Source organism: Meriones unguiculatus, chromosome 3 (assembly GCF_030254825.1).
Source record: "Meriones unguiculatus strain TT.TT164.6M chromosome 3, Bangor_MerUng_6.1, whole genome shotgun sequence".
Lineage (NCBI taxonomy): Eukaryota > Metazoa > Chordata > Mammalia > Rodentia > Muridae > Meriones > Meriones unguiculatus.
Window position 1 is genome coordinate 98,043,003 of NC_083351.1, and position 24,764 is coordinate 98,067,766.

A 24,764-nucleotide genomic window follows, 5' to 3' on the forward strand; every position below is an offset into this window, starting at 1 on the left:
GGTACAGGAAACGACTGGGACCGGCCTTAGGTCACCCAGACATCCCCTGGAAAAGACTCGGGTTCCAAGGGCACCCCAGGACCCAGCCCGGAGCCAGAGCCCTAGACCCAGGCTCCTGCACCACAGAGCTTTGCCTGCCTGCGCGCCTGATTCGCCGCCTGATAGAACTGTGGGCACCAGGGCACCAGCGAATGAGTTTCACTGTCCAGTGCAAACACACAGGTAGGGAAACGGCTGGTCTGATCTCAGAGCACTCAGCTGACACCCCCAGCCTGAAAAGGTCCCCGGAAAATTACCCAGCATAGGGAGGCACCCAGGCTCCCAAAGGCCGCAAAGGCAGACATAGGCAGTTTCTGGCGGACAGCTGAGACAGCTGTCCGAGACTGAGCTGGCGGAGACTGAGCCGCCATCACTCAGCTGTGCTCCAGGCACAGGCAGTTTCTGCGGCCAGGCAGCTGGCGGACACTGAGCAGTGTGTACCAGGGCAAAAAAAGACACTGTGAGTCAGTGTCTCCAGAGAATCCACAGGGAAGGAAGGAAACTGTACTGACTTAAATCACCCAATCCTTCCCTAGAAAAAGTCTAGCAGACCAGCAGACCAGTGGGGCCGAGGCGCGATCACTCAGCTGTGCACCAGACACAGGCACAAACAGTTGCTGCGCGCCTGATGTCCAAGTGGGTCACAGCAGCTGATCATTAAATTTACAACAAGAAACCCAGAAACAGGGCAGCTGCCCTCAGGACTTCCATGGGTGAGAGGAGAACCCTCTTGACTAACAAAGACCACAGTTACCACTCTGGTCTATATCCCTGAGGTGAGCAACTCCTGAAAAAACACCAGCCATCCAGGGACTATACCCAAAAAGCTGAGAAGACATTCTTCAGGAAAAACCAGCTTTCTTCAAAGGGGATTCTCTCCACCACAGGATCCCCAGGAACCACCAGAAAATAACCCCAAACACCTAAGCTAGCACAATGGGTAGAGGCCAGCGTAAAAACTCAAGCAACAAAAGACAGAGCAATATGGCATCTCCAGAACCCAGTTACCCAGGGGCAAGTAGCCTTGGACACCCCAGCGTAACTGAAATCCAAGAAGATGATCTAACAACTTTGATCATGAAGATGATAACAGAGGAAACAAATAAGATACGTAAAGACATAGAGGAAGATAAACTCAAACAGAATATTGCCATCCGTAAAGAAATAGAGGAAGCTGCAGCCAAACAGTTTATGGCCTTTAGAAAGGAAATGCTTAAAGCACTGAATGAAATAAAAGAAACAGAGTTGAAGGAACTAAAAGAAAAACAGGAAAGTACAATCAGACAGGTGAAGGAAGTAAACAAAACAACTCAAGACCTGAAGATAGAATTGGAAAAATTAAAGAAAACACAAATGGAAGAAATAATGGAAAGGAAGAATCTAGGGAAGGAAACAGGAACTACAGAGGTAAGCATAACCAACAGATTACAAGAGATGGAAGAAAGAATCTCAGGTGTAGAAGATACAATGGAAGAAATCGATGTATCTATCAAAGAAAATGTTAAATCTGAAAAATTCCTGACACAGACCGTCCAAGAAATGCAAGACAACATGGAAAGACAAAACCTAAGAATAATAGGTATAGAGGAAAAAGAAAACTCCCTTCTCCAAGGCCCAGCAAATATTTTCAACAAAATCATTGAAGAAAATTTCCCCAAGCTAAAGGAGAGGCCAATTAGAATACATGAGGCCTATAGAACACCCAACAAATTTGACCAGAAACGAAAACCATCCCGCCACATAATAATCAAAACAGTAAGTATACAGAACAAAGAAAAAATACTAAAAGCTGCAAGGGAAAAAGGCCAAGTAACATATAATGGCAAACCCATTAGAATCACACCTGACTTTTCAACAGAGACTATGAAAGCCAGAAGGGCCTGGACGGATATCATGCAGACCCTAAGAGAACACAGATGTCAGCCCAGGCTACTATACCCCGCAAAACTCTCAGTCCTCATAGATGGAGAAAACAAGATATTCAAAGACAAAAACAAATTTCAACAATACCTACAAACAAATCCAGCATTACAGAAGACACTAGAAGGGAAAATACAACCCAGAAAAACTAGCTACATTCAAGAAAACACAGGAAATAAATAATCTCACTTCAGTAAAACAAAAAGCAACTAAGTACACAACCTGATGACCACAGCCAATATCAAAATCAAGGGATCTAACCGCCACTGGTCATTAATCTCTCTCAACATCAATGGACTCAATTCTCCAATAAAAAGACACAGATTAACAGAATGGATACATAAACTAAACCCAGCAATCTGTTGCATACAAGAAACACACCTAAGACACAAAGATAGACATTACCTGAGGGTAAAGGGTTGGAAGACGACTTTCCAAGCAAACGGACCCAAGAAGCAAGCAGGAGTAGCCATTCTAATATCTGATAAAATAGACTTTCAACCAAAATTAATCAAAAGAGATGGGGAAGGACACTTCATACTCATCAAGGGAAAATTCCACCAGGAAGACATCACAATCCTGAACATCTATGCCCCAAATACAAGGGCACCCACATTTGTGAAAGAAACATTGATAAAATTTAAAGCACATATAGATCCCCACACATTAATAGTGGGAGACTTCAACACCCCACTCTCAACAAAGGACAGGTCAACTAAACAGAAATTAAACAAAGAAACAATGTCTCTGACAGAGGTCATGAATCAAATGGACCTAACAGACATTTACAGAACTTTACACCCAAACACAAAAGAATTTATCTTCTTCTCAGCACCTCATGGAACCTTCTCCAAAATAGACCACATAGTGGGTCACAAAGCAAGCCTCAACAGATACAAGAAGATTGAAATAATCCCATGTATCTTGTCTGATCACCATGGAATAAAGCTGGACCTCAACAATAACAGAAATAGCAAAAAGCCTACACACACATGGAAACTGAACAACTTGTTACTAAATGACAGCTGGGTCAGGGAAGAAATAAAGAAAGAAATCAAAGTCTTTCTAGAAATCAATGAAAATGAAGACACAACATACCCAAACTTGTGGGACACAATGAAAGCAGTGCTAAGAGGAAAGTTCATAGCACTAAGTGCCTTCAAGAAGAAATTCGAGACAGCTCATTCAAGCACCTTAGTGGCTGACATAAAAACCCTAGAGAAAGAAGAAGCAGACACACCAAAAAGGAGTAGACGGCTCAAAATAATCAAACTCAGGGCTGAAATCAATCAATTGGAAACAAATAAAACAATTCAAAGAATCAATGAAACAAAGAGCTGGTTCTTTGAGAAAATCAACAAGATCGACAAATCCTTAGCCAAGCTAACTAAAAGGCAGCGAGAAACCACCCAAATCAACAAAATCAGAAATGAAAAGGGGGATATAACTACAGACACTGAGGAAATCCAAACAATCATTAGGACTTACTTCAAAAGTCTATATGCCACAAAATTTGAAAATCTAAATGAAATGGACAATTTTCTTGATCGATTTGACTTACCAAAGCTGAATCAGGACCAGGTAAATCAACTAAATAGACCTATATCCCCCAAAGAAATAGAAGCGGTCATCAAAAGTTTCCCATCCAAAAAAAGCCCAGGACCAGATGGCTTCAGCACAGAATTTTCGAGACCTTCAAAGAAGAGCTAACACCAATTCTCTTCAAACTATTCCACAAAATAGAAACAGAAGGAACATTACCAAACTCATTCTATGAAGCCACAGTCACCTTGGTACCTAAACCTCACAAAGATTCAACAAAGAAAGAGAATTTCAGGCCAATCTCCCTTATGAACATTGATGCAAAAATACTTAATAAAATACTTGCAAACCGAATCCAAGAACACATCAAAGATATTATCCACTATGACCAAGTAGGCTTCATCACAGGTATGCAGGGGTGGTTCAGTATACAGAAATCCATCAATGTCATCCACCATATTAACAAACTGAAAGAAAAAAAAAAAACACATGATAATCTCCCTAGATGCTGAAAAAGCATTTGACAAAATCCAACATTCATTTATGGTTAAAGTATTGGAGAGATCAGGGATACAAGGCACATATCTAAACATAGTAAAGGTGATATACAGCAAGCCTATAGTTAACATCAAACTGAACGGAGCGAAACTTAAAGCAATCCCACTAAAATCAGGGACAAGACAAGGCTGCCCACTCTCTCCATTTATCTTCAACATAGTGCTGGAATTCCTTGCTCGAGCAATAAGACAGTTGAAGGAGATCTAGGGTATACAAATTGGAAAGGAAGAAGTCAAATTATCACTATTTGTAGATGATATGATAGTATGCGTGAGTGACCCCAAAAACTCTACCAGGGAACTCCTACAGCTGATAAACACCTTCAGCAAAGTGGCTGGATACAAAATTAACTCCAAAAATCAGTAGCTCTCCTGTATACAAAAGACAAAAGGGCTGAGAAAGAAATTAGGGAAACAACACCCTTCACAATAGCCACAAATGACATAAGGTACCTCGGAGTAACCCTAACCAAGGAAGTCAAAGACTTGTATGAAAAAAATTTCAAATCTCTGAAGAAAGAATTAGAAGAAGATATGAGAAGATGGAAAGATCTTCCATGCTCATGGCTTGGCAAGATTAACATAGTAAAACTGGCCATCTTACCAAAAGCAATCTACAGATTCAATGCAATGCCCATCAAATTACCAACACAATTCTTTACAGACCTGGAAAGAAAAATTCTCAACTTCATATGGAATAACAAGAAACCCAGAATTGCTAAAACAATCCTCTACAATAAAAGATCTTCCAGAGGTATCTCCATCCCTGATCTTACGTTGTACTATAGAGCAACAGTTTTAAAAACTGCATGGTACTGGCATAGAAACAGAATGGTGGATCAATGGAACTGAACAGAGGACCCAGAAATAAACCCACACACTTATGGACACCTGATCTTTAACAAAGACGCCAAAACCATTCAATGGAAAAAAGATAGCATCTTCAACAAATGGTGCTGGTCCAACTGGATGCCTACATGTAGAAAAATGAAAATAGATCCATACTTATCACCCTGCACAAAACTGAAGTCCAAGTGGTTCAAAGACCTCAACATAAAACCAGACACATTAAATCGGCTTGAAAAAAAAGTGGGAAATACCCTAGAACTCATTGGTACAGGAGAAAACTTCTTGAACAGAACACCAACAGCACAGGCTCTAAGAGCAACAATCAATAAATGGGACCTCATGAAACTGAAGAGCTTCTGCAAAACAAAGGACACTGTCATCAAAACAAAGCGACTGCCTACAGATTGGGAAAGAATCTTCACCAACCCTTTATCTGACAGAGGACTCATATCCAGTATATATAAAGAACTAAAGAAGCTGAAAAGCAGCAAACCAAGTAAGCCACTTAAAAAATGGGGAACAGAGCTAAACAGAGAATTCTCTGTAGAGGAACACCGAATGACAGAGAAGCACTTAAAGAAATGCTCAACCGCACTAGCCATTAGGGAAATGCAAATCAAAACAACCCTGAGATTTTACCTTACACCCATCAGAATGGCCAAGATCAAAAACTCAAGTGACAACACATGCTGGAGAGGTTGTGGAGAAAGCGGAACCCTTCTCCACTGCTGGTGGGAATGTAAACTTGTACAACCACTCTGGAAATCAATCTGGCTCTTTCTCAGACAACTAGGAATAGTGCTTCCCCAAGATCCAGCCATACCACTCCTAGCCATATATCCAAAAGAGGCTCAAGTACACAAAAAGGACATTTGCTCAACCATGTTTGTAGCAGCTTTATTTGTAATAGCCAGAAGCTGGAAACAACCCAGATGCCCCTCAACTGAAGAATGGATGCAGAAATTGTGGTACATCTACACAATGGAATATTTCTAAGCAATGAAAATAAGGAAATCATGTAATTTGCAGGTAAATGGTGGGATCTGGGAAGGATCATCCTGAGTGAGTTGTCCCAGAAGCAAAAAGACACACATGGTATATACTCACTCATATAGACATACAACATAGGACAAACCCACTAAAACCTGTGCATCTAAAGAAACTAAGCAAGAGAGAGGACCCTAACTAAAATGTCCAATCCCCATCCGGAAAGGCAAAGAGGATGGACATCAGAAGAAGAAGAAAACAGGAAACAACCTAGTAACTTACCACAGAGGGCCTCTGAAAGCCTCTGCCCTGCATACTATCAAAGCAGATGCTGAGCCTGATGGGCAACTGTTGGGCAGAGTGAAGGGAATTTTATGTAAGAACTGGGAAATAGTAAGAGCTGGAGAGGACAGAGTCTCCACAATGAGAGCAACAGAACCAGAAAATTTGAACACAGGGAACTTCCCAGAGACTCATACTCCAACCAAGGACTATTCATAGAGATAACCCAGAACCCCTGCACAGATGTAGCCCAGGGCAGTTCAGAGTCCAGTTGGGTTAGATAGTAATGTGAAGAGGGACTGCCTCTGACATAATCTGATTGGCCTGCTCTTTGATCACCTCCCCCTGGGGGGGAGCAGCCTTACCAGGCCATAGTAGAGGACAATGCAGCCACTTTTGATGGGAACTGATAGACTAAGATCAGAAAGGAGAGGAGAACCTCCCCTATCAGTGGACTTGGGGAGTGTCATGCATGCAGATGGAAGAGGGAGGGTGGGATTGGGAGGGGAGCAGGGAGGGGCTTATGGGGGGATGCAGAATGAATAAAGTGTAATTGATGAAAAAAATGAATAAACTGTAATAAAAATAAATAAATTTAATAAAAAAAAGAATACAGGAAATGGAAAAAAGAGAAGAAGCTGAAAAGCAGCAAACCAAGTAATCCAATTAAAAAATGGGGAACAGAGCTAAACAGAGAACTCTCTGTAGAGGAATATCGAATGGCAGAGAAACACTTAAAGAAATGCTCAACATCCTTAGCCATTAGGGAAAAAAAAAAACAAAAAAGAAGTCCACAGCACCAACGGCTGGATAATGTACTGAATAATTTCTACAAGAATCATCGTTCAATAGCAAGACAATAGAGGGAAGTCACAAGCTTTGGGAATTTCTTGCTTTGTTGTGGAGACTGTGATGGGCAGGGCTCTCAGCATGTGACCACTGCATGAAGCATTGTGTATCCTTTCCACCAATAAGCACTAGAATTGTGTTGTTTTTTCCTGAAGATTGTGGCTGCAGTGATAAGCAAGGCTGATCTCACACAAGGTCTCATCTCTATTCTAGTTGTCAGGTCTCCTCTAAGTCAGTGCCACATACTGATAAAAAAAACCTTTTTGCTGCACTGATAAGTCATATTTCATTGTTGCATATGGAAGATGTACAATGGTCTCCGATTGCAGATGTGCATCATTAATCAGATGAATTATTCCTGCAGGTGCCTGGGGAAGCTGTGGCCAGCTGACATCTTTATGATGAGATTATTCAGTCTTGTGTCTCCTGTAACTAAGAATAGCTAAGCTGAAAGAAGTCTTGATAGGAGCACATTTCCGGCAGAAAGAAAGATAGTGCCGTCTGTATCTCTTGGGATTCTGCACACTGAGGCACTTCCCTAAGGAGATGTGTTGTCTTTTTAATCTTTACTTATGTATGGTGTGTGTGTGTGCATGCTTGTGCATGCCCATGTGCTCGTATGTATGTGCAGGTACCATGACATGTGTATGGAGTAGGAATCAGTACTTTTCTTTCACAATGAAGGACCTTGGGATGGAACGCACATCATTAGTCTTGGTGGAAGACACCTTTCCCTAATCCCTGTTAGTAGTCCATTTTTCTCTTGGGTTTTGGACAATAAAGCTAGAATGTAGACCAATCACCCAACAGTTGACTGATTTTTAACCAATGGAGATAAAACATCTATTAAACATCCCTAAACACTCATGATAGGCAATCAATTTTGTTAAACTCATCAGCTATAGCCTAAGATCCATCTTACCTGCTCATGCTGGACCATCAATGCCAGTAGCTTAAAGGTTAAAATTGTTAGTTTCTTAACAATGAAGAGTAATTACAGTTTCTGAGATTTAGCCAATAATATCACTAGGTTAGAAGCTGGACTTGTTCAAGGCCTTAAAGGAATTGCACAGACTCACCTGTCCTTCCAGAGGGAACAGAAGTTGAGAGACTCTGGCAGCAAGCCAGCAGTGCCATCTATATGACCCTCCACCTTTCTGATGATAGAACATACCTTCTGCACTGCTGCATTTCTAAACTACACTCCCTTAAGGTCAGATTCCCCTTTGGTTTGAATCCTGGTGCCCCAATGGGGCTGCTGTGGAAGCTTTGATATCTTTGAAATCATATCTTCCAGGGATCAATTGGAACTCCTTTTCCACAATGCTTTCAATCTTCTGCTGCACCCTGCTACCAGGACAATAGCCTTAAACCTGTTACTTATGACCCACGGACCCATGGTCCTAGGCCAGTGGCCTCACTCACTGGGTTCCATGGTCCCCACCTTAACACTACAGACTAAAACCTATGATTACTATCCTTTTAGTACAATTCCCAATATAAAATCCCCCCAAACTGATATTCTTCCCTCAGCTGGCTGCAAAATGTGACAACCTGATTGATTCCTTTATCCCATATCTGATGGCAGCATCACTAGAGGGACTGATTCTGAACAGCTGCAGAACCCATGCTGGCTGAACAAGATTAGCACATGATCTAAGTGTCCCTCCTGGTATGGGAAAAGGTTGACTTTTCAAAGCCTGTCTCCAAGTCTCTTACACAGACAACTGTAGACTGGGGCAACTTTGTGAGATGCCAATGGGTACATCTCTAGAAGAATTGAGTGGAGTGTCTCCTATACCATGACCAATATGAAAGGATGCTCAGGGTCTTCCCTGCCCTGCCATCCTCATTTAACAGGACAGCAGCCCAGAAAGATAAAGGATATAACAAGTCAGGGTCCCAACAAGAGCTCTGTTAAACAGGAGAACTCACCTCCACACCTTTTCTCTTCTACGCTGCTGGATCTTGCCACAGACACTTCTGGAAAAAAGAAAAAAAAATCTAATCACAATATACAAAGGAGGTGGGAGGTATATTCACAACCATGCTTCACTCGTAACCATCAATGAGTTTGAATCCAATATTAGTCTAAGATTCAAATGCTCAGTTAATTATCATAAGTGCTAACTGTTTCTTTGTGGACTTGGTTGTGCCACCCTGACTAGGAGGCTATGGGCTTCAATATTAAAGAAGAAAATGTGACAATCTCTCAGACTTGAAACAAGAGCAAGTACTAGCTTCTGCTATGACATGTCCCATTGGCTAAAAGCATCCTCAATTAGATTGTCTTGTATTGTTTCTCTGTTGTTGCATTCTTTATGGAATGAAAAATGAGTCACCAGAGCTCAAACAAACCCCCCCCCCAAACAACAACAACAAACTATCTTCAGGAGTCAATTATTCCCTTTCTTGTGCCACAAGTGAAATCCACAGAGTGTGAATGAGATAGAGGTCTTCTGATTGTCTTAACCTCCTGGATGTTTGGAAATGCCAAACTTTTCTGCACTGATTTTTCATTGGATAACAAAAACTGAAAGTATGTTAAACAGAAAATAATGCTCATAGGCATATGTGCTTCAGGTGCCTTCTAAGGGCAGGCTAACGCTAGCAACTCTTTGTAGAATATTACTATTGTTTCCGCAAGTCAAAAGAAGGAACAATGCCTTATGACATAATCCTATTACTTCCTCACAATGCTTTGGGCTTGGCTTTAGTCTACATCACAGATGCACAGAGTTGGTCTTCAGGGTTTTACACACATGCAGAGCACCACACCTACAGAGTCAATTCAACAAGTGACTGTCCCCTATGATAATTAAATATTGATTTTCCATTAAAAAGGGGAGGCTGTGGAAAGAGGGACAACTAACCTCTTTTTCAAGGCAACACTAATGACAGACATATATGTTCCCTGGTTTATTGAGAGTTACATGAAGAGAATGGCCCTTTTTTGTGCAAAATTGTACACCATATTGTCATAGTAAAGTGTTTAATATGATACTAAAACAAGCAGTTTTCAACTTTTTTAGTAAAATCCTCAGACTATATTAAATCAATAAATTATATAAGACATTGTGCTAAGTCCCAGTCTAGTTACCTGTAAATCTATATTCCAATCACCTTGAAACCACAATAGTTGATAGTATCAATTTTAATTCAGCAAAGACAGCCTTAGAGAGAAGATAAAAGCATGACCCAAGGGGCCATTTCCTCTCTGGATATTAGAATGCCTGTTTTCACACTGATAAACATCTCTACCCTTACCTGGGATGAAATTAGAGTCAATCACACATGGCCGGCTCTCTGTGGTATTTCCGGAGCACTGGCTACCAACAGGAAATAGAAGGATACACTGACGAGCACGGACCTGGGTGCCAGATGCATCGCACACAGACCAGTTGGACCACTCTGACCAGCTCTCTACAGAGACCACAAGAGGGCAGAGACAGGGTTACCAGATTATATCAACCAGCACGAAATCACAGTCAAGTCACACTCCACTTTAGGCTTTCACCTTGTGTTTTGAGAATTTCTATGCACAAATAAGACATGGCCATAGTTTCTTACCAACCCAGTATATAAATACACATGAGAATGAGAAAAAGCACTACTTAATTTTAACCAGATATAATGTATACGGTGTAAGTGTTCTAAATCCCATATAGTTTCCATGCTGTTGAGTAATTTTATTTAAATAGTCAACAAGCTAATTCTTGAGACAAACATGAGCTCTGGAAGCCAGAAATCACCAATTCAGACACCTAGAGATCAAGTCCCCTACAAAGATGTGCTTAGATTATTTCCTGGACATTTCTCACAAGACCTATGTTATCCAGAGCTGCATACTAATACGAAGTCCCTGGTTTCTGAATGAAAGTTTAAAGCATCTTTATTCTGCAAAGTCACTATGCCAAGCCAGGCAAGCCATGAAACACGGATCATTTTACTCCATGCCTTCTGATATGAATAAAGTCATGTCCTGGATCAAGGCCAAATGATGAGCAATGACAGGACACTTCTCCTCTAATGTTGAGGACTTGACTTTTCTATCCATCCAGGTGTGCAGATGTTCAAAAATAGGAATAAGGCCTGTATTTCAATTAAGAAATGACCTCTCATTATTTATTCATCAATATATTTACCAATATAAGAAAGACATTTTCTCATGTATTCTTTTTTTTGGGGGGGGGATCACCTAGAAATTCATGTTGCTCATTAATCAATGCAATGGAATGCCTTTTTCTCTCAAAGGCATACATGACTGATTTTTGGAATGATTATTAGATTTTGAGTCATTTATTGTCCTTAGTGTGAGGTATGCAATTAGAGTAGAAGCAGAAACAATAATTTCTTGTTTGTTAAGAATGTATAGTACTCTTTGCTCTTAACCACTTTTCTTTCCTTTATCTCTTCTTTTATATGTACTCCTTTAAATATACTTTTTTTTCTTTTAAGAAAGGTCTGTGTACATGTGAAGAAAGTGTTTTACTGTCAAAGTTAAATCTAAAAGAGTATCCTGTTTTCATCCCAAGTGGTCCTGTATGTCAGAATGCCAGGTTACTTCCTGGGTAAAGGGCTGTCTGGTACATCCTACATCAACCACAGGGCTCAGAGCTTCTGAGCCATGGTCCTTAAGAGGCTCATTTCCTGCTTGGTTTGCTGTAATCACGATAGCTGACTAGACTTCATTCCTTTTATTTTCTTTAACTGCACCTCCTCTGAATACGGCCTTGTTTAGGGGTGACGTGTCCTCCCCTGGAACATTTCTGGATTTGTTCCAAGCATATCGCATAAGCTGGGCCAGGATAGGATGTGAAACAGGAGCAACAAGAGATTCTCCCTTTTAGTCCTGTGTGCCAGCGTGTGACTTCCCAAATGTTTTTGTTTTCCACTTGTTTTCCATAATCTTCTCTCACATCCAGCAAGGTACTACTTGAGAGTCATCAGTGACCCTTATCAAGGTAAATCAGAGTACAGTGTGAAAACTCTTTTGCCGTAGAACAATGTGTTATATCACACTGAGGGCAACAGTGTGAGGTAGCCTTGCCCTCCATTCTTGTATCTGCACTACTTCCTGTGACTTGCAATCTTTACTTCACAACTAAGAAAGGCAAGTTTGCACTACAGCTGTGTAGTAATCAGTGCTTCCTGTACCTGGGCAGGTCTGTGTGTTGCAGAGTGCCTCCTCAGTGTGCAGTCCCAGGCAGATGTCCCCTCCGTAGGCTGGGGCTGGGTTAGTACATGAGCGGGTTCTCATGTAGTGTCCACCTCCGCAGGTTGCGGAGCATTTAGACCAAGATGACCAGCAAGACCACACACCGTCCACTGGGAAAAGACACAAAAACAAAGAACTTCTGAAGTCCCCATTAGATCAAGATGACACACCTAGAGATAGGAAATGCCACATAGAAGACAGCAAAAGCCACTCATGGTGTGGGGGCATTTGATGTTTCCCACTTGGTGGCAGATACAGATCTGAAGCATCTTTCTGATACTTTCTGGTTCCCTTGTCTGTTCTTTAGGAAATATTTCTAAACATAATTTCTAAGCAACGGCATGGCACAGACTTTCAAAGTAAATGATTTGAAGCTTCTAGGCCCAGAACCATGACTCATGTGTCATAATAATTAACCTGAAGCACCTAACTAGTTCTCACCTTTGCTATTTTTATTGTGTAGATGGCTTGAAAAGACCTGAAGCCAATGATCAATAATAATGCAGGCAACAGACCTCCTTAAAATTCCCATAATTCCAGCCATCCATGTTGGATTCTGCCCATGGCTTGAGTCGTCATTTAATGTATCCTAAGTAAGACCATTTCTTGGGAAGATCAGACAAACACCCCAAAGCTTAGATCTTTATTTTGCAATTTGTAGTTTTCAATTAATTACAAAGAGCTATTTTTGTTGTTGTTGTTGTTGAAATGAAAGGTATATATTAAATAGCTCAATGAACAAGGGTAAAAAAAAATTCATTGTTCTTGCAATTCCAGTTAAATAATCAACTGTTAAGAAGATAAAAACAGAATAGCAGTGATGAAGAGAGTGAGCTAAAGCGGCATAATTAACCCCTGAGTGCCAGTTACACTGTGGGTGGTCAGAGAAACAAAGTGAAGCATTTAGAACTCCTGAGCTCGTCTGAGCTCATCCGGCAAGGAGGTACTGGTTCCCCAGCATACTGAAATGTAGACTGTACAGGTCTACAGTGAGGGATGGTAGGATGGTTTCTCCTCTGAGGGAGCACTAAGTAGAAGTCCCTGTTCTCTCTGTCTCCTGCTGTGAAGGTCCCAGGACATGAGGATACTACAGATAGAAAGCACAGGGTCTCCAATGTAATATAGGATTTTGCATTGTTCTCTGGAAATAACATACCTGCTAAAGTCCCCATTTTGATTCACTATGCCCTTCCATCAGAGTCTCAGTGTTCCTTCTCCCTGAACCTTATTGTTTCCAGAAGAAAACCAAATGGAACTGGTTGGGGTTTATGGGTGTCTAAGCACAATGCTGAAGTTGTTTTCACCTTATTTGAATATACACGGCAACACAGAACCATCTGTTATCTCTAGCTTTGTCAGTCGAGGTCTGCAGTCTGGAGTCTTTACAGCTGCATCAAATGCCAGGAGTAAAAGACACAAACAGAAACAGTCACATGCTTCTCGGTGTTGAGATACATTATGCACGAGCAGGTTCAGAAGGTGAAGAATAACCATTTTACTCTGTGCTCGACTTTATTTGTTTACTTGCTGTGTTGGTGCTATAGATAGAAACAGAGCCTGCAGAATTTGAGGTAAGCATTCGATTGCGCAGCTATCGCCCCAGCAAAGCTATGCCCTCATTGGCTAGTATGCAAAGGTCAGGGTAGGAAACTGGGAGCCTTCCTCTATCATATTCTCTCTGTCTTATTGCTGTGAAATAGGATCTTTCACTCAGATCATCATTTTGGCTACCAGGGAGCTCCTGTGATCTGACAGTCCCTGCTCTCAGTGCCAATGTTGCAGGAACACGCAGATGTGCCCATTCGTGTGGATTTTGGGAATTCAAACCTAAATCCTCATGCTTGCATAGCAAGTGTTCTTGTTCATTGGTCTGTGCGCAGTCTCTGAGAGCATTAAGAAAGGTGATGCTGATTCTTGAAACTGTTCACTAGAAAGCTAGAAGGGTTAAATATATCAATTTATCTGGGCACAGTGGCACATGCCTTTAATCTCAGGACTGGGGAGGCACAGCCATCTGCATCTCTGAGTTTGAGGCTAGCCTGGTAACAGAGCGAGTTCCAGGAGAGCCAGGACTACTTAGAGAAACCCTATCTCAAAACAAACAAACATTATAAAAACAAACAAACAAATCGGTTTATAAGGAAGATGATGCCCTAAATTAGGTTAAAATTACCCTAAGCACGCTTCCTTTGGATGTACAGATCTGCCTACAGAATGCAGAGCTGTACCAGTCTCATAGCTGAGTTTCAGGTCATTACGTTTTTAGGAACTTTATAGGAGAGGGGAGAAAAGTTGATGTTTGCACATTCAACCGTGAATTTTCCTAGAGCCTTGTAGAAAAACATCAACAATTCCACCACAGAATCTTGGCTTTCTAAAGAAAATGAGGGCAGAGTTATTTTAAGATATTCAGGCCATGTACACATAGTCCTGGCTCAACAGAAGGTCAGCAAAAATAAAATTAAAACTACCCACAGATGATGCTATCAAAGTGTCTCTGATATGGACAAGAAACATTTGCCCTGAGGGACCAAGACCACTTCCAAGCATCTCTAGGAATGTACATGGGTTACTAATGCACATAAGAAATTAAGTTTGGAGTCTAAGAAGAGGGGGGTGGAGGGAACTTGGCGTTCCTATGACATTCTCTTTGGCTTCAGTTCACAGACCTGATTCAAATCTAGTGATAACGCCCACGCTGCCTCCAAGCACCCAGGGGAGGAATCTTTCCACATGGGCTGTGGGAAAGAACAACTCTGTGACCTTTCCCAGCATCTTAGCATCAGTTTGGCTGGGAAAGTTGTATGGTCTGAAAAGGAATATCCCGGGGCTGGAGAAATTCAAACATCCAGGCCTCTGGGAAATAGCACAGCTGCTGAAGCAAAAACATCATGAACAACCTCTGCCACAGGTAAATGGAAAGAACTAGAAAAGATCATACTGAGTGATGTAACTCGGACAGAGAAAGGTAAATGTTCTCTCTTGTCTGAGGTCCCTAGCTCCAAATTGTCAGATGTGAGCATATAACCTGGACTAACTACAGAAATCAGGAAAGCAGAAAGGGACCATTGTAGAAGGATGATGATGGGGAGCAATATAGAAGGGACTGGCAGAGTACATGTGATCTGAGAGTGATGGGAAAATGGGACTTTAATTAGGGGGAGGAAAGGGAGATAAATACAGAAGGAGGGTAAAATAACAGGAAGATGTCTGGAAAACTCATGAGGAATCAAGTATCAACATAAGTATCTACATACTTACAAATATATGTAACACATGTAAGCATATATACATCCTTTTATAGTATATATGTATACACATATTTATTTATATATAGTGTAAATAAAATTTTTTCATCTGGGTTGACAATGTTCCCCTGAGAGCTATAGACTAACAGAAACCCAATAACAGGTATAAAAAGTCCCCTTTTAAGTTACTGGTTAGAGTTCTCCAAAAGATTCCCAAAACATAGGTTACTGTTGCTGCCCCTAGTTGCCTTCCAGAGGTGTAAGTTAAGTCCCAATTTCTGAAGACACCCATCTACTTCAGACACAGGGCCCAGATATTCTTAGCTGGATCTTGCCCCAAACCCTGCTCCCTGAGAACTGGCTTTCATGATAATGAGAAGGTACCATGAAAGTTTCCAAAGAAGAAAAGCAAACAATAGTCCTACTCGTTTATGAAGCCCATGCAGCATAGTAATGAACATCATGATTCCATAACCCTAGAGGTATAATAGTGCCACATACTTTGGCAGTAACCAAAAGCTCTCTACTTGAACTTCAGCCTGGCTCAACAAAAGGAAATCAGGCCTGGTATTGGAAAGCCAACTACCCAAGGATAGTGAAGTCATGGAGCTTGGAGAAGGAGAACAAAAGAATTGTCACTTTCCTAAAGTGGCATAATTCCTAGCTATATTCTAAATATTTATGCTTATAACAAAAGATAGGTGTACTTCTCTCATCAAAGGAAATTTTCTTTGCAACAGACAGAGAGTATTTCAGAAAAACACAGTGGATCAAAGTACAGAATTGTGGAGCTCAGTCATAATGGATAACATCTTCAACTGCACTCAAGGCTCAGGGAACATTGTGAAGGGGAGGAGGGCAAAAGCTGTAAGAGCAAAAGGATCAGGGAGTTAAGTGTAACACTCTGTTTCCTAGTAATGTAGCAATTAAGCTACATCCACAAAATCTCACCAACCTGATTGTCTCAATATGACCTGAACAAGGATGACACCATTTTTTAATGTGGAAGGGGAAAAGCTGGTGAATCCTCAACTTTATACAAAGAACTACAGGAAAATAAGAAATGCTGAAAGCAGGAGGCATAGTTTTCCCCAGGGAAGAGTATACCAATTGGTTACACAATACTAGATGGCCAGCCCTGAACACATATATAAAAATAATGTTATACAGACCAAACAGGTTGTATTTAAGTATTTATGAACATTTTCAATAAAATGAAAGAAAGGGGGTCATGATTTAAAAGAGAGCAAATTGATTCATGGGCTTGAAGGGAGGAAAGAGAAGGGGGGATGGTATAATTACATTATAATCTCAAAAAAATTAAATAGTTATTTACAAATGGAAAAACATATGGTATAAAGCTGGGACCTAGACTTCAACTTTATGTACATGCTTACCAATTCATTATCATACACCCACCTATCTATCCATATATTCATCCATCCATCCACCCATCCACCCATTCATTCATCCATCTACCCATCCATCCATCCATCCATCCATCCATCCATCCATCCATCCACCTATCCATTCATTTATTCACCTACCCACCCATCCACCCAGTCAAAGAACAACCAGACATTCATCTTTTCATCCATCTAGGCATTCATCCATCCACCTACCATCTCAGCAACATATGCTTATTAAATTCTTACATGGCAGTTTATTATTCAAATAATTGTGAATGTTCTATTTATCTATAGGAAAAATGCTAAGATTTTTATGCCTTTAAAACAAATGTACCCAATATTTGGAAAGAGACTCCCCTACATAGGATTTCCTGCTTGTCAATTTGACCAACTCCTTACTAGGCTCCTGCTAATGACTCCTTCAATACTAGGCTCACTGTACCTTGGCTGGCTTATCTGTTATGATTTTAGATAGTATGTCTTCAACTGATGTGGCCACAGCATTGCATCATGCTACCAAACCAGGAATCAGTGACAGTACTAGGCTGACATTATTAGTGAGTATGTGCTAGCTACTCAGACTTGAAATAAGCTAAAATCATCTGAGAGCAGGAACCTCAAAAAAAAAAAAAAAGAAAGAAAGAAATAAAAAAGAAAAAAAAACATATGCTGAGTCTCATAGCCAATCTTTGGGCAGAGTGCAAGGAATCTTATGAAAGAAGGGGTAGATAGAAAGACCTGGAGCAGACAGGAGTTCCACAAGGAGAGCAACAGAACCAAAAAAAATCTTGGCAGAGGGGTCTTTTGTGAGACTGTCTCTGACATGAACTCAGGGGCTGGCTCTTTGATCACCTCCACCTGAGTTGAGGAGCAGCCTTACCAGTGCACAGAGATAGAAAATGAAGCTGGTCTTGATGAGACCTGATAGACTAGGGTCAGATGGAAGAGGAGGAGGACCTCCCTTATCATTGGAATGGGGGAGGGGCATAGGAAAAAAAGAGGGAAGGAGGTGGGGATTTAGGGGGTATGGGAGAGGGGGCTACAGCTTGGATACAATGTGAATAAACTGTAATTAATAAAAATGAAATTAAATTAAAAAAATGCCTCCATAAGATTGGGCTATCAAAAAGACTGTAGGGTATTTTCTTAATAGTGATTAATGGTAGTGGGCCAGCCCATTGTAAGTGGCAGCATCCCTGGACTGGTAGTCCTGGGTTCTATAAACAAGGAGACTGAGCAAGCCAAAGGGAGCAATCCAGTAGGCAGTACTCCTCCATGGCCTCTGCATCAGCTCCTGCATCCAGTTCCCACTCTGAGTTCCTGCCCTTATTGCTTTCGATGATGAGCTGTTATATAGAACTATGAGTGAAATAAACACTTTCTTCCCCATGTTACTTTTGGTTAAGGTGTTTCATCACAGCCATAGTAACTATAAGTAAGACAAAGTGGTTCATGACAATATTGTGGTTTCTTATAAATTCAGGATATAGATGTAATTCATTCCATATAGTGTTTGTCTTTGTACCAGGCAATATCTGAGGAGACTCTTGCCAGCCCTAGGCTAAAGGGAAATTTTAAAGCGGTGGTAATGGCTTGGGACTAGATAGCCAGGGTGGGTGAGGAACCCAAGACTCTTTGGTTATACCTTTTCCTTCCATCCTGTCTAGTTACCAACAGGTGCCACCATCACCCCACACACTTATTAAGAATGTGCCTCTCAAATGGGGAGAGGTCTCCAGTGGCTTTGAATGTCTTCCAATACTTAAAGGCTGTACACACACAACTTTTCCAGTCTTTTCCACACCGCAATGCACTTACCTGGGCAGGGTAAAATGTTGCATTCCTGGAACTCCAGGGATGGACCAAGGCATGGCATGCCACCATATTTGGGTTCTGGGTTGTTGCAAACACGCTTCCGGTTCCGAATGCCCCTGCTGCAGTCCCTGCTGCACTGTGACCAGGACGTCCAGGCTGACCATGCCCCATTGACTGTATGGGCAGAGTATCTCCCAGCTCGTAGAAAGTCTCCAGAAAGGCCTGCCAGAAAACCCAATGTGTGATTCAGTAGGGATTTTTACTCTTGTATAGGCTGTGTGCTTTATATCTAGAACAATCAACTAAACCCTTCATACTTCAAAGGCCAAAGCTCTCTTCACCTGAGTGGCAACCTCCGATAACTCAAGACTTGATTTCTACAGTCACTATCCAAGTAGGTTGGACATGGTATACCCTCTGGATATACTAACACATCTGCAGTCAGCAAGTCCACACCGGCAAATCTCTTTTTGGTAATTCTTCTCAAACACAGCTTAGACCTGTTCCTTCACAGTCCACCTTTTCAGTGTGAATTCATGCTGTGAAAGGATCAGCGTTAATCTCCCCTGAATCAACAGGCCATGGAGACAGCAGTTCCGCCCTCCCTATGTAAGATTGCTAATCCTATGATGTTGCAAGCATTCTTGCTAACAAAATGGAGCTGTAGGGAGTTGGGGTGTGGGTGGGGTGAGATGGGTGACCACTCTAAGAATATGTGAATTGAATTTTGAAGACTCAGGTCTTCATATCAGGTGTGCTCTGAGCATTTTAACTTACTTAATCAGACTCAAAATTTGTTTGAGGAAGATGCAGCCCAATACAATATTAAAACAATTCAGTCATTGTCTCTCATAGTGATGTTTTCATCCACACTTCACTGTCTATTGGGTGAAGGAGTAGGCAATCATTCTCACAAGCAAGCAAATACCCAACACCCACAGCCACTTCTGAGCAACTTTCTTGTTTGCTTAGAAATGATGAAGTGTCATCAGGATGTTCTTCTGAGAAAAGACATCAGGAGAAGCTTTCCAAAATGAGCCGCTTCTGTGGATTATCAATAAAAAAAGTGATGGACAATTAAGCCCCCTTTTGTGTGGTCAGAAGCAAATAAGTCCAATTTTCAGTTTTCAAGACAGCAGTAACACGACATAAGGATGATTATTAGAATACAAAGCCATCAAAACATAGACTGTTTGCCTTTCTTTGTACTATGGATGATACTTACATTTTAAAATAAAATACAAGATATCATAATTTGTAATTATAAAAATATATAATTTTTATAAAAATATTTAAAATTAAAAAGTTTTTTCCTGAATATATACTATTAATTTTTAAAAATGCAAGCTTTGGTTTTATACATATATGAGATGGAAAGAATAAAAATAATAAGTTTGGGAAAGAAAATAAAGTCATTTACAAAGATATAACAATTTATTTTCATCTTTTCACTTTGATGCTACAATAAATAATGTTCATGGCCTGTACAGAATAAGGTTGTAAGTGACTTGGGCAAAAGAGTACCCTATCTAACAAGTGAAATGAAAACATTAATATAAGATGAACAAGTAATAATATTTAAGGATATGCATTTTCCTCTTAGACTTCAAAAAACTTCATAGGGCATAGATGTATTTATGAAATTATATGGTCTATAATTATACTGAAATCATAGGATAAAACAGAAAAAAAAATGAAATAGTAAATGAACTGCATCTTTGAATTCTCATATTTTATCTCAGAATCTTGCTTGAAATGACAAGTACACCTTACAGAATATACACTTATCAGTTGGGTCTCCTCTTATTCTTCTCATCCTTCTCTTGGAATTTGCAAGTAAATCTTTTTTTTCAAGCAACAGCAAGTTTTTATAAAAAATAAAATAAAAGCAAGACAGACTGTTATCTGCTGCTTATCTTTCAGGTGATGGTGTTAGTTCTGAGTTGTACATTTCTTTCCGTAAGATCCATCATAAGAGAAGAGTCTCTCTTTCTTGTAAGAAACATGGAGCTGTATTGTTAAAATGTAGGCCTCAGCAATCTGAGCTATGTCAATACCTGCAAATATAGTGGGTAAAGATGGGTGCAAATATAGTGGGTAAAGATGGGTGCTTTGAAGGTGAATAGGGCTTGATAAGAACAGTTGTTTCTCAGGTATCCGGGCAGGCCACGTGCTCCTAGAGGAGGCATGGGGATGAGAGCAGTGTGGCCCCATCCCTTAGAGTTTGCCTCGGCCAGGAGAAGAAACACACAGTGCCCTCTATAAACGCTATCTATCTGCATGTTCCAATAAGCCATCGTCATCCCTGGAGGGACCTCCCTATGTCTGAACACTGATCTATGAAAATAATAGTAATGGTTCTAGGACAGTCTGTGTTACACTCATGTTGGGAGAACCGAATAAGATCACAATCACAGAGTGCTCAGAAATTCCCATGAATGTTCTGTCACAAGATTTAACTGTCCTTCTCATAAGCCCATCCTCTAGGGACTCCTCTATGAGGTCTCTTTCCTTTTAAGAACTAGAATATAATTTGTGCAATTAGATGGAAGTGTTTAAAAAAGGAAAGACAAAGCAAACAAGGAAGCTGTTGGGAGACAGGCTCAACCATTCCCGAGGCAGCTGAACTCTCGGCAGATCTGCCTGAGGTGCCAACACAGGTGGTCTCCACAACAGGGAGAGGGTGGAGCCGGGATCTGCCTTGGGCTTTCCACAGCCACATTGAAGGGACTCACAAAACTGCTAGGACAAAAAATTCACTATATGGTCTAAATAAAGAAATGTACTTTTACTGTTTTTGTCTACTGTGGTTTTTTTTTAAAGAGGGAACTCTAGTACTTAGCTATTATTTTGATCTCAACTACAGTTTTCATCATACTCCTTTATACTAAATAAATCTCACATGAACTATTTTGGATCTACCATAAGCACAACATTGTTTGAATAGGGGCTTCCCCCATTTTTCTATTTCCTTAAAGGTCAAAGGCTTTCTGCAAAGTGGTCAGTCCCTGTAGAGCCGGCTCACCATCTGTGGAGCATCCACTGGTTCCATCGCTGGAACAATACCGCATCTCGATCCTCTGCCTCCCCACTTCCAGCAAATTTGGATCCGGCAGGCGAGCTTTACAGGTGTATCGGAAACGCTGCTCATAGTGGCCACCGTTGTCGGAGATGTTGACAGGTGTCCAGGGCGTCCACGGTGTGGTCTTCTTCAGCTCTGGGCATGCGTTGGTGTTACATGGCTGGTATTCCTGGAGGAGAGGATGCACAGTATGTCTTACTCCTACAGCACACAGCTAGTCTGTGGGGACTCCTCTTAGGGGATTTCACAGGTCCTCAAAACTCTGCCTCCTTAGACACTCAAAGCTACCTTACCAAGTCAAAAAGACATTTATGTTAGAGTGTCACCCAACAGAGCACGTAATTCTCAAGTCATCTCCAGAAGAAACCTGGGTTTTGTCCTGTGCAGACAATAAACACGAGACAGTAAACAAATTGCATGTGAAAAAAAGGCAACTTCTTAAAATGTCACCTTCCTTTTACATAGTAAATTACTAACAATGCTATTTATCTTGTTGTTTGTTTAGCTGTTTTATTAAAACGTTAGACATAGAATATGTTTTTTAGACCCCAGATGATTTAGTTTGACATTAATGACTACTAGAAGCCTTGGCAGCAGCTTCGTAGCATTGGAGTAGAGGAGCATCCACATAGCACAGGGCATGATGTCCCAGCCTGTAAGATTTCCCCCTGTAGTCCTTCTATTAATTTATGACATTTCTCAATTTCTATTCCATCCTTTCGTGACTACATATAATCACAGGTTGGAGGGTCCTAGAAGCTCAGTAGAGAACAGATTTGAAGGACTATCAAGACAAACACACTTTCAGGGTGGGATGGAAGCAGGACATAAATTATAAAAAAAGTCGCTGGCATATTTACTTATGTACTTGGTAATAAATACTACAGCTACAGAACAGGATGAAACAGCTGACCTTTGAGGCAGTTTTGTGTCATAATTTCTCCATTTAGCCATAAAGATTATTTCACCAGGAGAAAATCAACAATATAACGTACCTATGTCTGACCATCCTGTAAATTTTTAAATTAATGCTAAACCAAAAACAAGAGCTAAGTCATTTTTCAGGACACAACAGCACCACTGAACTTATGAACTCAACTGTGGTGACTGTGCATACAAGATCTGACAAGGTCAAGCCATCCAAAATCCCAGCATGGCTGACAGAGAGGCTAATGCAATCCTGCTCCGTTCTAACTGAGGAACTATTGGCAATTGATGGCTGCTGGGGAAAGGAAGCAGAATTATCTAGGGATCTGGCAACCAAGAAGTCACCCATGTTGCAGCAGTAGATGCAGTCGAAGCTATACACATGTATAGCAAACACTAAGCGGACAGAGCAGGCTTTCTAAAAAAAAGGAGCACATGAATTCCGGGGGGAAATGTAGTAATTCTGGGGAAAAACGAAAGGGATGGAATTTGTGGTAGATTCTCAAAGAAAAATCAATAGAAAGGCAAGCATGGTCATGCTGATTCTGTGCACTTCTGGCCAGTCTTTCTTTTCTTTCTTATTTCTTGTTGGGAAAGTCGTCCTTTCTCTTGGTCGACTTCCTTATGCTGGAGCAAATCCTGCAGTGGCATTCTTAAGTACGGATTTCTTCAAGACACAAACCCCTCATACTTAGTTATCTTCACATGAGATCTTCATGCTTCTCTGTAGTAAGATATTGGTAGAAATTTTAGGTCAAAAATGAATTTCCTTCAGAAGGGAACATTTCCTGTGCTCTTTTCTCTCAGTAACACTGTTGAGAAATGCACCTGCATGTGGGTTATTTTGAAAACTGTTTTAACCTATGAACTGATCTTTTTTAGAAAATTTCTTAGTGGCTTTGTGATGTCTTCTCTACCACCCTCCTTTGTTCTTACTGAAACTCCTATCATCTGGATAAGATCCCTTTGCTTCAACTTTGAATGTATCATATTTTCTCTTATTTTTAAATTTCTTTATCTTCCCTTAGTTTACAAAGTAGTCTCTAATTTATTCCTTTCTGTTTTTTTCCTTCTTCTTCTTCCCATATATAGTTTGGGCATAGAGATCCAGCTGTCCTTATCAGCACAGAAATTTCTGAAACACAATTTCTAAATGCCAACAAATAGGCAACTGGAAAGCAGGTCTCTCTAAGCTCAAAGTCTCAGTTGGTGGCTATGTAAAGTCTTTTTTTCCCCATAGGCTCATCTCTGTAATTCTAGATTAATTTATTTTTTTCAGTGAAAACAATGAAATCTGGTTCTCATTGTTTTCTATTTTTCTGGTGTTAGGACCTGAAAAACCAATCTCCCTAATACAGAATTAGTGAGTTTCTAGCCACAGAAGAAATGGTCATCCCTGCATGCTTGTGAGAGCAGCTCCAACTGGAAGACTACCACACTATTAACTCATCATTGTTCTAATTATTTTAAGTAGTCTTCTCTTAATGTTCATCCCCTTCTACACTGAGAAATACTTAGTAGTTATGTTTGTAACACAAAGGGAAATGAACAAAGAACATGCAGAGCTACTATAGCTGTTTCTCTGACCTAATACCCCTGGCCATTCCTACCAGTCCACCCCATCCTCACTCTACTCAAAAGAGAAGGATGGATGACTTCATTCTTCTCTGTGGACAGTAACCTTTAGGATGTTGTCTCCTTAATGAAAAAACAGCCCCAGTGAATCCTGTAAACCCACTCGGGCAAGGAAGCAGATTGAGCGTGTGCGTGCTCTCTCTTGCACTTGGCATAGAGGCGAGCAGAGAGAAGAGTAAGTCTTTATCTTAACTCTTCTGTGCCTATTGTGAAGGGTTCTTGGTTGAAAGAACCATATAACACTACACACAACACTGTCTGATGCCTATGCCAGCTTGGCTGGGCAAGTATTTAGGAATTCCTTAATAGCACTGACTTAAAACGCAGTTGAGGGGTTGATTTGTCAATTGTGCAGCTTTTAAGTACCCCAGACTTCAACATGCCCTGTAGAATATTTGTGTCTTT

The 24,764-nt window shown here is 40.8% G+C and overlaps 1 protein-coding gene across 6 annotated transcripts in view; it reads right to left on the reverse strand.

Annotated features, from left to right (window-relative positions):
- Sema5a (semaphorin 5A) overlaps positions 1 to 24,764 on the reverse strand; it is a 470,503-nt gene that overhangs the window by 13,089 nt on the left and 432,650 nt on the right. For all 6 annotated transcript variants that reach the window (XM_060380391.1, XM_060380386.1, XM_060380389.1 and 3 more), the window contains 5 exons: positions 21,741 to 21,966; positions 18,719 to 18,937; positions 12,183 to 12,353; positions 10,293 to 10,448; positions 8,961 to 9,008 (listed from right to left, as the gene is read on the reverse strand). In XM_060380391.1, the coding sequence (XP_060236374.1) occupies positions 8,961 to 9,008; positions 10,293 to 10,448; positions 12,183 to 12,353; positions 18,719 to 18,937; positions 21,741 to 21,966 (820 nt within the window). The remainder of the gene's footprint in view (positions 1 to 8,960; positions 9,009 to 10,292; positions 10,449 to 12,182; positions 12,354 to 18,718; positions 18,938 to 21,740; positions 21,967 to 24,764) is intronic.